Source organism: Podarcis melisellensis (assembly GCF_964234715.1).
Source record: "Podarcis melisellensis genome assembly, chromosome: 12".
NCBI lineage: Eukaryota > Metazoa > Chordata > Lepidosauria > Squamata > Lacertidae > Podarcis > Podarcis melisellensis.
Window position 1 is genome coordinate 22857616 of NC_138544.1, and position 15055 is coordinate 22872670.

The 15055-nt window shown below is 42.3% G+C and overlaps 1 protein-coding gene across 4 annotated transcripts in view; it reads left to right on the forward strand.

Moving 5' to 3' along the window:
* The window catches only part of RFTN1 (raftlin, lipid raft linker 1), a 98746-nt gene that overhangs the window by 79179 nt on the left and 4512 nt on the right, over window positions 1-15055 (forward strand). For all 4 annotated transcript variants that reach the window (XM_081883273.1, XM_081883272.1, XM_081883275.1 and 1 more), the window contains exons 7-8: window positions 1492-1607; window positions 14290-14393. In XM_081883273.1, the coding sequence (XP_081739399.1) occupies window positions 1492-1607; window positions 14290-14393 (220 nt within the window). The remainder of the gene's footprint in view (window positions 1-1491; window positions 1608-14289; window positions 14394-15055) is intronic.

The following is a 15055-nucleotide window of genomic DNA, read 5'->3' on the forward strand; positions in this document are numbered from 1 at the left end:
AGAATAGAAGCAGTTTTTAGTTTTAATGGAATGTAAGGCTGTGCTGAGCTGGTTATTAGTACAAATGAGCCATCACTTTATCATTTAGTTTTTGAAATTAATTGTGTTGATGTAATGTGCTGGAATCCACTGGATTAATTATGTGCTAAGTGAAAACAAGTTAACTGCTCAAAAAAGGGGCCTTTCTGGAGAGGAGAGGGGTTAAATAGATGTGATAGTTAATGTGAGACTGATACTTCAAAAAGCCCTTGTAAGAGCTTCAGTATTTTTTTGGATGACTGCTACTAAAGCAGGTATGCTTCTACTCAAAAGCAGGCTATTGCATGGGGTTTCTTATAATAAATTGAGTTACTTTGGCATTCCCAAAAGGGAATGTTAGGATTTGTGCATGAGCAGGTATTCTACAGTAAAACCCATTAAATTGTTTATTAATGCCAGGTTAACTATGGACACTTGCAGTTTTTCAAACACTTCTGCAGTGATTTGGAGAGCCATCGTTTTTTCCCAGCATTCATGTCCTAGTATGTGGAGAGTTTTTTCTCGTGTCTTTATATGGCATTGTATATGTATGGCATACTAGAGATTTTTTTAAGTGTGGTGGCAAAACACCCCAAATTCAGGGTCACCATCACCATTTAATATTATGAGGGTTTGTGCAGTCATCAAAAATGTTTAAGGAAGGCAAGAGTAATCGGGAAATCTTGACTCGAAAGGTTCACTGTATGAGAAAACATTTGTTGCTACAGAGCTGTCCTCCTAAAAACCTCATCCAAACTAGCAGTGCCCAGTATACCAATTACCTGACAAATGATTCGGGATAGTGGAAAATTCTGACCGCAACTCTTCGTTCCCTAAACAGAAAAGGGATGCATCAAATATTCTGACCATTCCTAAAACAAAGGCTGCATTGAAAGCTGCAACTCAGTTGCATCTATGATTGTTGACTTCCAAAGAAAATGCCCAGTGCAGATGTTACTGCAGACTTGCAGTTTCCAGGGAAAAGAGGAAGCACAATTCATAGGTAGAGGAACAGAATCCAGTTCTGGGGAAGTTGTAAGGCATGCTTGATATCCCTACAATCCCATCTCTTGCCATGGCCATGCCTCTTGGCTAGGTCAGTGCCTTAGATACTAGTCAAGGAGAAGGGAAGAAATGCCTCAAGCTCCGGAAGTGTCCACCACCAAGCTTGCATGTGCACGTATCTTTTTATGTGTAAATAGCCAATAAAAATAAGTGCAATTCTGTTTTATAATGGTTGCTAGCAGCACAGCACCGCATACAAAAGATTCATTTGTACACCTACTATTAGTCTCATTCATTTTAATATAGTTGGACCATGCAGGGGTCTTTCTCTCCCTGTGTTTTGCAAATAACATGCTGGGAAGAAATTAGGATTGTGATAATGAACACACACACACACACACACACTTTAAAATTGTTCATAGGATACCCTAACTGTGTAGCTTATAGAAACGATTTGTTTCTGCACAGATTCTTTCCAGGGGATGACAGATGGCGTGTTCATCTTTGAAGATATTTCTGTGGAAGACAACAAGAATATACAAGGCTATGATGCTATTGTTGTAGAACAATGGACTGTTCTGGAAGTAAGTGTGTTGTTTTGCTTTTGTTTGTTTCCTAATATCTTGAATCACAACCTAATGAGAAACTAATAGGTTTTTTTAAAAAAAATCTTGCTTGCTGCGTCTATTAGCAATAACTTATTTAGCAATTTTCAGTATCCAAGATTTCTTACAATCTTTTAAAATTTATTCTCTCAGCAATCCCAGTGGACTACCCAAAGGAGTATTAGGGAAACAGTGAAAGGTCTAGTTGTTATATTAATTTGTTACCCAGTTAGTTTTTTCATGTCTTATTAAAAAGAGGTTTCACATTGCACTGATAAAACTAACTAGTGTTGGGATATTTGAGCAGCTTCAAACGTTTCATTTTCCTACATATATGCTGAACAATGTATGAAAGGTGCTTTCATCCTGTCCCCACCCTTGCTGCAGCTTTCTCAAAACAGTAGCTAAGAAGGAGCTTTAGAGAGGGATAGATTTTTTTGTTTTGTTTCCTTCCCCCCTACCATAAGTTTACCAAATTATTTTCAATGAATCCAGGGACACTTTTCAACTTCAATGGATTTTGTATGGGCACTGATTTGTAAATCCGGGGACTGTCCTTGGGAAATGGGGACATCTGATAACCTTACTCTGCCATCAGTACATACAGAGAAAAAAACACTGGTTCCACCCTGCAAAGGTAGGGAAAATGTAATACATAAAGCAGGGCTCTGAATCATTTTTAAATGAGGGTCTTTGTGGTGCCAGACAAGTCTCCTTTGTTTATTGCAAGGCTTTTGGAATCATCGAAATAGAATGCATGTAGTTGCAAAGAATGTCACAAATGTGCTTTGCAGGTCATTTGGCTCTTGCTATGTGTTTAATCAACTCAGTGTTTAAGTGCATGGTTAACATCAAGCATGCAGCTCCTAAAAAAGAAAAAAAACCTTTAATATTGCATCTGCTTATCCCTGCTTAACTTCAGAGCTAGCAGTCCTAGCAAATTTACACACATTTATACCAAATTATTTCAGTCTGTTTTTAAATCATCATTATTAATAGCAGTATATTAAAAACATTTATACCTGCTTTTCTGTGTGTTTCAAGATAACCCATGAAAGCTTAAAAACAATTTTGAAATAGAAGTATTCACACGACACCTTTAAAGCACATTTGAAACACATTTGTCAGGACTGCCTCCAGGTCCCAGCTCACAGAGGACCAACGCCCAGTTGATTTAATGTACAAAAGTCTTTATTGAAGTTTAGTTTCCATTTCAAACCCCAGAGCGTGCAGCCCTACGTCTTGACTTCAGATCGGCGAAGTCCCCTCTGAATCACTACCCCTTCCGCACCAGTTTAAGATCCTGGCCCGGCTCCACCTCCTCCGCTGTTCTTTCCTCCTCTGGGTCCTTCTGCCCCCTGGAGTTTCCTCCCTTCTGGACTCTTCTGACGCTGACCCTCCTGAGTCCTGCCCTTCCTTCCGGCGGGCTTTAGGACCTGGCTCCCCATCCGGGCTACCTGCTGTGCCGCTTGCCTGTACATTTGAACTTGGCGCGCGCGCCCAGCCGGTAACCTTCCTCCTGACCGTTCCCCCGCTCTCCGATGTGGGCGTGGTCAACCCTGACTCATCTCCTCTCGCTGGTGGCGAGAACACTGTTCCCGATTCCTGGGACTCCTCCCCCCTACTGTGCTCTGGTGGGGAAGCTGGTCCTGATTTCCAGCTGCTGCTCAAGGAGTCCCCGCTGGCCCCTTCCTTCTGGGGCTTCCCCTTTGGCACCCCCCTCGCCCTGGCCAGTCTTCCGATTCGCTGGTGAGACTCGTGGAATCTCTCTGACCACTGTCACTGCCTACTCCCCCCTTGGATTCCTCCTCCTCGCTCTCCATTTGCTCCCTCTCCTGTGTCTCTGCTCCTGAACCCCTGACAACATTCTTTCTCTCAAAGAATTCTGGGCACTGTGGTTTATCCCTCACATAGTTACAATTCCTAGCAACCCTTAACAAACTACAGTGTCCAGAAGTGAGGGAAAGAACGTGCTTTGTAGTTTAGAGTGTACACACCCTAAGAAACAGCCAAAGCTGGACAACAGAGTAATTAAAAGCTAAGTTTTAGCTGTTCATGCAAAGATCCATCAGAAAGTAGACACATGGGTCTCTTTGGAGAGGTCATTCTACAGTCTAGTACAGCCTTTCTCAACCTTGGGTCCCTATATGTTATTGGACTACAACTCCCATCATCCCTAGCTACCAGTGGTCGGGGGGGGGATGAGAGTTATAGTCTTAAGTACACATAGGGAGTTGAGAAAGGCTGTTCTAGTAACTGCAGCTAAAAAAGGTTATAATGTTACCATCTGCCATTTTTCAGATGATAAGGGTATAATCAACAGGGGCTCAGTTGTTGAATGAAGCTCCCAAGTAGGTTCATGAAAAAAGGTATTCTAGTCCCAGACTATATAAGGTTTTAAAGGTAAGACCAGCATTTTTAATTGTGCCCAGGAACAAATTGGCAGCCAGTGCAGCTGAGAGTGTTATACAAGGCATTCTGGGGGTTTAAGAGCAAATACAGTTTTAAGTATGCATACAGAAGCTCAGACTGGAAGCTGTTTTCTATATAGTCATGTTATTGAGTGTTTCACCTGTTTACTTTCTGCATGTCATGCTGCTGTTAAAGATGCAGCAGAAAAAAAGGGGGAAGGAAATCCTTAGACTGAAATCCAATATATATTTTCTTGGGATCAAATCCTACCGCATTCAACAGAACTCACTTCCAAGTAAGCATGCATTAGATTGGGTTACATAGTGCCATGCATCTTACTTAGAAGTGAGTCCCACTGTGTTCAAGTTGAGTTTCCATTATGTGAGTGTGTACATGGTTGCAGCCTTTTAGTGCCCCATTTCCCATTAGTTCTGCCTATTGCAACTTCCTGGATCTGCCTACATTTAGATACTCTGCCTCCCCGCTCCCCACCTAATGGGTACCAGCTGTGGTAATGCTGAATCCTGAAGCATTTCTGAGCTACATACTAAAAAAAGATCAGAATCACTAGACCATGCTTATTCCTAGCCCTATGTTTGAATTACATTGTAAGTAGCCTGATTGCCTTACCTTTTGAGACAGCCCCCTTAGCTTCTTTTCAGAAGGATACCAGTCTCACCCTTGAAGGATCAAGAACACAAGTGGATAGTCTCACTTCTTCAAGAATCCTGTCTTTAAGTTGCACAAGTTTATCATAAAAAGTAGGAGTTGTGGCTGTGTTCACAATGTCTTCTCTAACTGTGGAGTCAGAACTGACACAAGTACCTTTATCTACAAAGTGTACCATAAATTGGCCACAGCAGACTGCTGTGAGTGTCACTATCCTCAGGAGGACTAAAATATAGAGGTCCACCACTTAGAACACTCCACCTGAACAAAACTGGACACAATAGTGCTGGTGAAGTAGAATGTCTAGGGTGCCATCACAAATTGGTTTCTGAAATTAGTTCTGGGCCATATTTAGTAAGTTTTGATATAAGTTTTCTTTCAGTGCTCTAGATATTTCCTTCAACTCCTCAGTAAACAAAGCTGAATGGGTTCTCTCCAGAAGAAGGTGGGGATCTAGGAATGATTGCATTAACCATGCAGGGTGTCTCCTGGTTCCTGAACCTGACTAGTGTGTTGTCAGAACTACCAGTCCTATTAGCAGAAACATCCTGCAGGAGGCATCAGAAAACCAATTGGGTCCATCAGCTTCCAAGGGCAGATCATTCTACTCAGTGCCCCACCCATACAAAATTATAGGACATAAGAATAAATCATTATTTTACCTTTTCAGTTGGACATATATAGGGTCTTAAGTCATCTTCCTGCCAGGCACTGACTAGACCCAGACCTGCTTAGCATTAGCAAGCTGGGTGCATTGTGTTCCTTCAGACTAAACCCTAAGTCTGCATAGGCTGCACAGTAGAGCTTTTGCTAAATGTGAAATTATTTTCCGTAAGTTTCCTTTCCCTTCCTTTTGGGCATGAAACACCTAAGTGCCCCTTAGGATTCTCCCAAATAATTTTGTGTGTGTGTGTCCTGCCGTAAGAGTGCACTTAGCAATGTAAGTTCAGTTGTGTTTTCGTTCACAACTTCATTTAACTGTGTTTGTGTGCATTATATCAAGTTTGAGCAGAAATCGGCATCTCCTTATGGACAAAAAGCACGGCATGCTTAATTTCTAACAACAGAGGAGCCTCCCAAGTGTGAGCAAGGGGAACATGTTCAACACTCTGATGCGCTCGGTATGTGTGTAAAATGTCACTGAGTAGAGAATGTAAAGCTTCCAGCTGTCACAGTATGTAGTCCTTGCCAAGTAATAGACAGGATGCAGTAGTGCTGAGTTATTTAACTCTTAAAATTTAGAACAAACTGTGGCATTCTTGCCTTTTTGAGCAGGGGCCTCTTAATGATTACATGCCTTAAGCTGCCCTTTTACTTCTACCCTATAAATGTTGGGCTGCATTAATTCCACTAGACTTCATGTGATCTAGCATTGAAACCTCTTTGGTTTTAATTCTCTTTGCCTAGGAAAGTCCCTTGTTAACCAGAGCCTACACAACCTTTCTTTGCTTCCCCACATTTTGCCTGTCGTCATGTTTTTGCACCAAATAAAAGAAGATAATTCTTTTGCAAGCTGATCCTTTTGCAAGTTCTGCAAAATAATTCCCTGGCTGCACAATGTTGGTGAAACTTCATTTCTTGAGTGAAGGTTTTCTCTGAAAATACTTCCTGTGACTTAAGAGAATTTAGGTGGTGGTGACAGTTGTCTCTCTCTAGCTCTTCTGGAGACATTGGAGTGCCTTTTTTGTGGTTGCTGCTGCTGTGCATTTTCAGCATTTTGACACGAAGTATGAGTACACAGTTTCAATCTGTTGAGATGGCAGATTGCCTAGTGGAAATGATTCCACTGTGTAGCCATGTTTTTGCTGCAGAGCATTCATAAAGCGGAGCTCTTTACTGATGAGGGGTTTGTGGTTTGTGAAGTGGGTGAGCAGGAGCGACGTAAATACGATGATCTGCTGTTCTTTCTGGAGGTGTCTATGAAGAGCCAGCTCTGATTTGGCCTTCATTCTCGATCTGTTAAATGTGTGGTGAGTTTGGGCTTGAGCAACACAGTTTGATGCCTGCTGCTGAACAAACTACGCATGCCTAAAGCAACAGGGGGCCAAAAGTGATGAGCGTGAAATTCAGCCCTTTGAAAGGTCCTGGATGCTGTTTGAAGGTGACCTAGAAAGAAGGTGGGAGAAGATTTTGGTAGGTGCCCTTTGGGCTTCTCTTTCTATATGGATGAGAAAGGGGTTGTTGAGCAATGTGTATTTGGGCTTTTTTCCTTTAAAAGGCTTTTTTCATGTGTGCGTGTTTCTGTTTAGCTTAGAAATATTCAGAATGCCAAGGATCAGGTTTTGCAGAAACCGTTCTTAGATGTAACAGCGTAGCTTGGCAGCAGTTTCGGTTCTTAATGTTTAAAAGTGCTGCACTTTGAACATAGGGATCATTTCTTACACAATTTTTGTATGGTGTTTGTACTAAGTAAGAGGTATGAAAGTAAACAGACATCTGAATAAAAAGAACTTCCCTTTTCAAGCTGTTTTCGCCATTGTTTATCTCTGAGCTTATCATACATTTTAGAGGCTCTTTCCTTCAACTATACAATCTTGCAGGAAGTGCAGAGATAGTGGAACTTGGGTTTTCAAAATAAAATGCTAAGTAAAACAGAATGTTGTGAACACTGGCCCAACTGAACGCAAAAGTGTATTATAATTTGCATGTCTGAATAACATAAACGTACAGAATTTTATTATTACCAAACCTGGTTACACTGACACAAATTCAGGCACACTCCAGTTTAATATTCCTGTAACTACTTGATAAGACGTGTGTGTGTGTGTGTGTGCGCGCGTGTGTGCGCGCGCATGCGTGTGAATTCATGTTAGGAAGAGTGTTGGGATGAAATAGCAAATGTGTGTGTTGGGAAACTGGGACTTGCCCTCTACTTAATTCATAAAGCAAATAACACCAAGCCAGCTTTGTCCTTCAGCAGAATACACTTAAGATACAGTGTACAAAGCAAAGATAATGGCAAGATTTTTCTGAATTGGCTGGATTTTGGGCCCTTGGAAGTAGCCTAGCTGAAATGCAATCTAAATGACTGAGAGATGTTATTTTTCTACAGTCTAATGTTCTGCACACCCTAATCTCCAAGCAGGGAGAGATCTCAAGAATCTGAGCATATACCTTAGGTTTGGTTCTGTTGGAATGAAAGTCCCGGGGAGGTAGGGGGGAGACTGGTGAGCTTTTCTCTAGTGTAAGGTTTGTTTACACTCTCTGTAGCATAAGCAAGCAGGACCCAAAATGCATGAGGAATCAGATGCCACATTTTGAAGTAGGTGAAGTAGTCCACCTCCCCACCAGAACCATCACCAGTAAGATAATTGAATCCAGAGGCTAAAATTAACTGACTTAAGCCCTGGCTCCCTGTGGTCCTTCTCCCACTCAGGGTCCTCATTTTGTCTTAATAGAACACTGTGAATGAGGTTTTGTAGCAATGTAGAACCATTTGCTTGGGGGCAGTGTGGTGTGGTGCAAAGGATAGGTCACAGTAGCATATCTGTGATTCTGCCTCCCTTTCCAAGTACTCCGTCTGGCACACTGCCAATATTAAAAGTACGGTATTATCTGTTTGATGCTGGAGACAGAGTGCTTGTTCCATTGGTATACCCACCCATCTCACTGGTTTTCTGCTCCACTCACCCCAAGCTGGACTTGTAGCACAATCCTGTAGATGTCTACTCAGAAGGCTGTTCCAGTAAGCTCAATAGAACTTACTCCCTTGTTAGTGTGCTTGCAGCCTTACAGATTCTTGTTGTGGGAAAGTTGAGATCGATAAAAGAAGCTCCACACAATGAAGAACTGACCTTTTCATTTCAGGAAATGCCTTGAGCGTCCAGTGCATTCCCTAACATCATAAAGAACAGGGGGAAACTGAGTCAGAACCTCTTTTCTTTTCAGCTTTTGGGGGAGAGATGTTTAGCGAAGTCCATAGGCCCCACTGCCTGTATTAGTTTGTGGTTTGTGCCTTTCTTTGTGGTTTCAAAGATGGAAGTTACCAGGCACTTATCAGGGCTGCTTATGTCATATTCTGTCGTAGCCTTTCTCCGACATGGTGGTGTCCTCTAGAAGTTTTGGACTACAATTTAATCAGTTGCAGCCAGTTTAGCTAATGGTAAAGGATGATGGGAGTCATAGTCCAGAATGTCTGGGGAGCATCACGCTGCAGAATCTTTCTTCAACAAACAAGTGGTTGAGGTGGATTGATGGCCAGTTACACAGCTTCAAATTCTAAAATTATAACTTCAATCCACTGATTGGGCATGAGGAATTAATTGCTGCAAATGAGCTCCCCCCTGTGTTATATGGCTTCTGGATCTTGTTATTTTGTTTACTTCTCAATTTTGTTTTATTTTTATATCTGCAGCAGGAGGAAAAAGATAAAATTGCTAATGCAGGTTGTTTTCCTTTCTAGTGACTTGGCCTAGATATTTCCCCCCTCTTATTTCTCAAATTGCAGAGCTTTCTAGTTTTTCCTAATGAGCTAGACTATTGCTGAGTGAGAGAAGAAGAAAAAAACCCTAAAAAATCATAAGTAAAATTGAATTCTTTTTATCTGCTGCAAGACAGGAAAACAGCCATCTCAACATGCTCTGGTTTTTGACACTCAAGGTGTGATCAGAGATTACTTATCAACTGCAGGAGAATGGGGAATGAGAGAATGAGTTCATTAAATTTTTGCTCGCTTGCTCTCTCACAGAAGGAAACGTCTCTCAGTTTGATTTGTAGATCAGCCCACACTATCTCCCCCCCTCAACTCCCTGCGACTATGCTTTTTTAAAAAGAAAAAATCTTTTGTCTCGAGGTTTTGACCATTTCTTGTTATGCTGAGCTTAAAAAATAAATGAATCATACGTTGTTGCTATAGATTCACCTTATGTGTTGATTGGGTTACAACTTAACATTTCTGCCGTCTTCAATGATAAGTATGAAATGTCATTTTAAATGCTTGGGTTGTTAGTGCCCTTTAATCACTTCCTCTAATAGTAAACGCAGGTGGTGAGCACAGACAGAAATGGAGCCAAAATGGAGGAGCCACCAAAAAACAAGAAGACATGCACTGAAGTTTTCAGAAGAACAAATTTACTTAAAAAGAAAACAATGGAAACTGGGCATACTAAGAAGCCATATAATGTTTACTGTCAATTGGATTTAATAATTAATAATAATAATAATAATAATAATAATACTGCCCGTCATTCGTAAATCTCAGGGTGGTTCACAACATAAAATAAAAATAAAAAGAGAGGATTTGGGGGTAAGAGGAGGAAGGGAGTGGAATCTTTCACTTAAGCTTCTACAACTTAGGACATCTTGAAGGAAGGCATGGCAAGCTGGCAGGAATCATAAGTGGAAGTCCTCCTTCCAGGACCTAAGGATACACCATAGCATTTTATTTTAGGTCCTACATGCATGATAGAGTTTGGAATTTTATGCAAGGGCGGGGGAATGCTGCCACCTAAACTGTCACGTTGTCACCTTTCAGATTTCAGTACAATGCGCAGTGAATCATCGTAGCAGCAAGTCACACATTTTGCTGAGTTACCAGAGGCAGTGCATTCTACATGCTGTTTCTGCCCTCTTCATTTGTCATTCTAGTTACTCTGAGGATCGTTGCTGGCGGCATTTGAACAAACTTCCATTTTTATTTCCACTGAAATAAATGTGAAAGACATACATGCAACTTTTACAGGTTGTTTCCTTGACGTAAGGCACTTAGGCATGTGGCAGGGTTGTGCAGAAGACTCAAGAAAACCGCATGTAGTTAGTTTTGTGAGATGCTCCTATGTGTGGCTTCTTCATGACATGTACACTGCAACTTACACACAACTTTCTCTACTTTCCTTACCTGGAGCTACCGTATTGACCCAAATATAAGCAGCACCCAACTATAAGCCACACCTTTAAAATTCGAGGGGAGGGAGGAGGAAAAAATGCAATACCCGAATACAAGCCGCTCCCTTAAAATTCCGCAGGCATTCACACCCGTTCCATTTTACCGTATATCCGTTTCAGCAGTGATTTCGTAAAGCCAATTCTTGTAAGATTGCCGGTTTAACTTTCCGCGCAGTTTAACTTTCCACGGTTGGAATTTGGGCAGAAAGTGAGGCTTATATTCAGGCCAATACGGTACTTTCTGTAAGGATAAATGCTTAATAGCGCTGCTCTTGGGTAGGAAGCAATTCAGTCTTTCCCCTCTCACATTTACATTGTCACTGGCCAGAACTGGTTGACCTGTTCAGACTTGGGAAGGGAGCATGGCTCTGCAGCAGAGAGCATGCTTTGCATTCAGATGACTGCGGGTTCAGTCCCTGAGAGCTTCATTTAAAATTATCAGACAGCAGGTGATGTGAAAGATCCTCTGCTTGAGATCCTGGGGTACCACTGCCAGTCAGTGTAGATAACAATGAATTTGATGGACAGATAGGTATACGGGCAACTTTTCATGTTCCTAAGTAATGCACTTTCCCGTGTTCGGCTATTGGGTGATATGTTAGTCTATTTGATGCAGCCCTGACCTCTAGGCAGCTGATGGGGTCTAGCATTTCAGCAGGTTCCACTGCAGACAGCTGCCTTTTTGGCTCCTGAAGACACCTGTGGTTTTTCTTTTCTGTGCCTCATAAGTTGAGCTGCCTTCTGAGGCATTGTGAGTGATATAATATGGCTGCCATCAGCCTCTGGCCCAGCTAGGCATCCTCAGTGGCCTTGCTGTGGAGTAAGCCCCCCAAGGCCCCTTAGGGGAGCCAGACTCACCAGATGGCACCAAGCTCCGGGAGTAAGGGGTCCTCAGCAATTTGGCACCGAAGCTAAGGAGAGGCTGATGATTCCCAAGGATTGTGGAAGGTCCTTAATCTGAACCAAATGAAAATGTACTTCCTTGCGTGTAACAGGATCCAATTTACAGGGCAGGCTGGGCAACCTGACAATTGTAATGGCAGTAACACTTTGTAGTACAATGTGGAGAGAAGCAGCACTTGGCTGTCTAGAAATCTGCTCACTGCTCTTTTAAACTGACCTTTGCCTTTTTCGAGCTGATAGATGTTCAAAGAACTTTCAGTTCAGCGCTTGGCTTTTTTTCCTTCCTGAATTTGTGCGAAGGTCTAAGACGGCATCTGCTTGAAGAGAGTGCTGGTTTGACAAGTGAGACCAGTTTGGATTTTACAGCCTTGTGTCATTGGAAAAAAAAAGTCTGTGACAGGAAAAAACGTGCAGCACTGAAATGATACAGCTTCTGCAGATGCCAAGTGGATGCCCCAATTTGCCAGAATGGCTTAGTCTCAGGCTTTGACATCTTGTTGCGTGCCGTGACAGAAATGGGTGGTGCTCCCTTGTAACTAGGACCCTTGGGCTTTGGGCTATTTGAAAAACTTATCAAGAGGAAAGAAATCTGTTTGGCAGCAAGATACTACGGGGTCTTGATATAGGAGGCAGTGTTATCCTGTTGTGATTGTGATAGCTGTCAGAAGCATCCTGCTATGCTCTAGAGGAAATGGGTCATGTTTATGCTGATACTGATCGTCCCTCACCAACCCCATTTTTCTTCATAGACCGGCCTGTAAATGGTGGTCCTGCCAGCTGCTTCTGAGGAGAGTCTTGTATTACATCTTCATGGAAAGCCAAACAGATCTGTATCCAGTGATCAGAGAGGTTCTGTGTATTTCTGGTCTTTAAATTGGATTCCTTAAGTTACTCCTTTTGAGCATCAATGTCTTTATAAACAACTTGGATGAAGGAATTGAGGGGATGCTCATCCAGTTTGCAGATGACACCAGATGGGTGGGGTAGCTAATGCCACAGTAGATGGAATTGGGATTCAAGATGATCTTAACAGTTTGGAGAACTGGGCCCAAAGTAATGGAATGAATTCCAATAGGGACAAATGCCAGGTTCCAGGCAGGAAGAACCAGCTGCACCAGAATAAGTGGCTTGCCAGCAGTACATGTGAAAAGGATCTAGGGATCTTAGTAGACCACAAACTTAACATGAGTCAACAGTGTGATGCAGGAGCAAAAAAAGCTAATGCAATTCTAGGCTGCAGAAGTTTCTGACAAGTTAAAGTTGTTCAACAGTGGAATGTACTCACTCTCCTTCACTGGAGGTTTTTAAGCAGAGGTTGGGTGGCCATCTGTCATGGATGCTTTAGCTGAGATTCCTGAATTGCAGGGGGTTGGACTAGATGAGCCTCGGGATCCCTTTCAACTCTACAGTCCTGTGATTCTGTGATCAAGTGGACAAAGCAGATAGTGATAGGCAAAATGAATTTTGGTTAAGGAGAGAGATCAAGAAGAGGGAAATTAAGGGAAGGGGTACTTTTTTGGCATGGTGGGCTTCATTCCAAAACCATGGTAGCAAAGCAGAAGCGACAAGTAGCCTAGGACAAGCCACTGGTTCAAAATTTAGCTCCCTACCTGTAAAACAGGAGTAATGGTGACCTACCTCAGGGGGTTGTTGCGAGGATTAATCCAGTGGACTGTGATTGCTTCCAGATAGGTAGCTCCTAGCACTATTGCTCTTCTGTTATAAGGTACAAGTAGAATTGCAGCTGACTTTTCACACTGTTGGGAATATTGTGCATTTTCTGTGTTTACATCCCACTATGTTCCATCCACAGCAGTGCAAATGACATTGCTTGGCATCAGTTTTTTTAAAATTTTTAATTGATAATTAGCACTAAAATGCTTTTCCAGCTTTTTTTAAAAAAAATAAACAAGACCGATATAGAGCTATAATACTGTAAGTGAACTGGAGCATATTTTATAAAGCTAAGATGAAAATTTGTTGATTAGTCCTCTCTCTGGAGTGGTCTGTCATAGCTGCCATTTTGTACTTCACTGCAGGGAATTATTTGATCTCGTATATTAACTGAGACAATTGGCAGAGCCAGACTCTAAAGTGAAAGGTACCATTTTTATCTCACCCGTGCATTTGCTGATGAAACATAACAAACAGGCTGTGCTCTTGTGTCTGTGTGCATGACAAAAGGAATAAAATGGATTGCATCCATATTTTCATGCTGCTGGATGCAAATGACCTGTACTCATTACCACCATAATGTCATTTAACACACCATGAGATGCTCTGGAAATCAATGGAGCAGCTATTCTCTGGGCTCAACTGGTGTAAACTTAAGAGTTGCTCGCTTTATTTTAACAGAATTGCTCAGCAGCTCCACCTTGTATAGTTCAGAGCAGAATTAGCCCTGGTTAGCATAGCTGGATTTTTGTACTGCTTGAATACCCTTTTGTCTGGAAGGAGGTAATTGTTCTCTTTCAGCTAATATTGCAGGAGGCCATTCATCCAGGGGATCTCCAACAAAACAAAATGAATTAGTCCTGTTGATCTGATTCATCAGCTGCCACACGGAAGGTTTTGGAGCATGGAAAGAAATGTGTTTCTACTGTTTAAACAAAATTATTTAACCCTTCAGCAAGAACTGAAAAATGACCCTTCATTCCTTTTGTTTTTCAGTATTTATTTCTTCTCCTGTTTTGCTGAACTGGCAGAAATTATCCTCACCCGTAAATAAACAACCTTTATAAAATAGCCTCGCTTTTCACATTTAACTCTTAACGGCTTAATTTCTCTTCCCCAGGGAGCTCGAGTGCAGGCAGATTACGTTCCCCTGCTGAACTCTCTCGCCATATATGGCTGGCAGCTGACTTGCGTGCTTCCCACTCCAGTTGTAAAGACAAACAGGTACGGTGCAGAAAAAGCCTATGGGAGTCAGCCATAAAAGCCATCCTTGCTCATAGCATGGGGTCCCTATCCGTGTGCATTAAAGCAGCCCACAACTGTGAGAATCATGGTACGAGCATGAAATGCTTCAGTTCCTCCTCTTTGTTTGCCCAGTGGGGCGAGTAACAGGAGGCGTTTGGCAGGCTGTGCAGAATATCTGGGCTTCAGACGCAAGTCCCGTCTCAGATAATTGATGCTAACCAATGGTTTTAACTTTCCTTTCCTGCTGAAGGTGGGGGCTGAGCATTCCCTTTCACCTCTCAGATGCTGTTTCATCTCAGTGACCTGGTTCACCAGCCACTTTACAGCATAAGTTTAAATACCAACGTTTAAACAAACAAGTTTAAAGCCCACTTCATCAGTTGGAGGAAGTCCATTGGTTGGCAGATACATGCCTATTGTGGCAGTGGGGGAGTGTGAACAGTGGAGCCTAAAGGCCATGAAATGCAGACACATCTGTTGGTCTGTCATGTACAGGTAGCAATCATTTTACATGTGTCTGATTGATGTCAACCACACACACAACCATTGCTGCAGATCTGGAAGTGGTCCAAATACAGCATGGGCTTATGCGCGCTCCGCAGACGCACGTGGGGCCAGAAATACAGTCCCTGCACAAATGG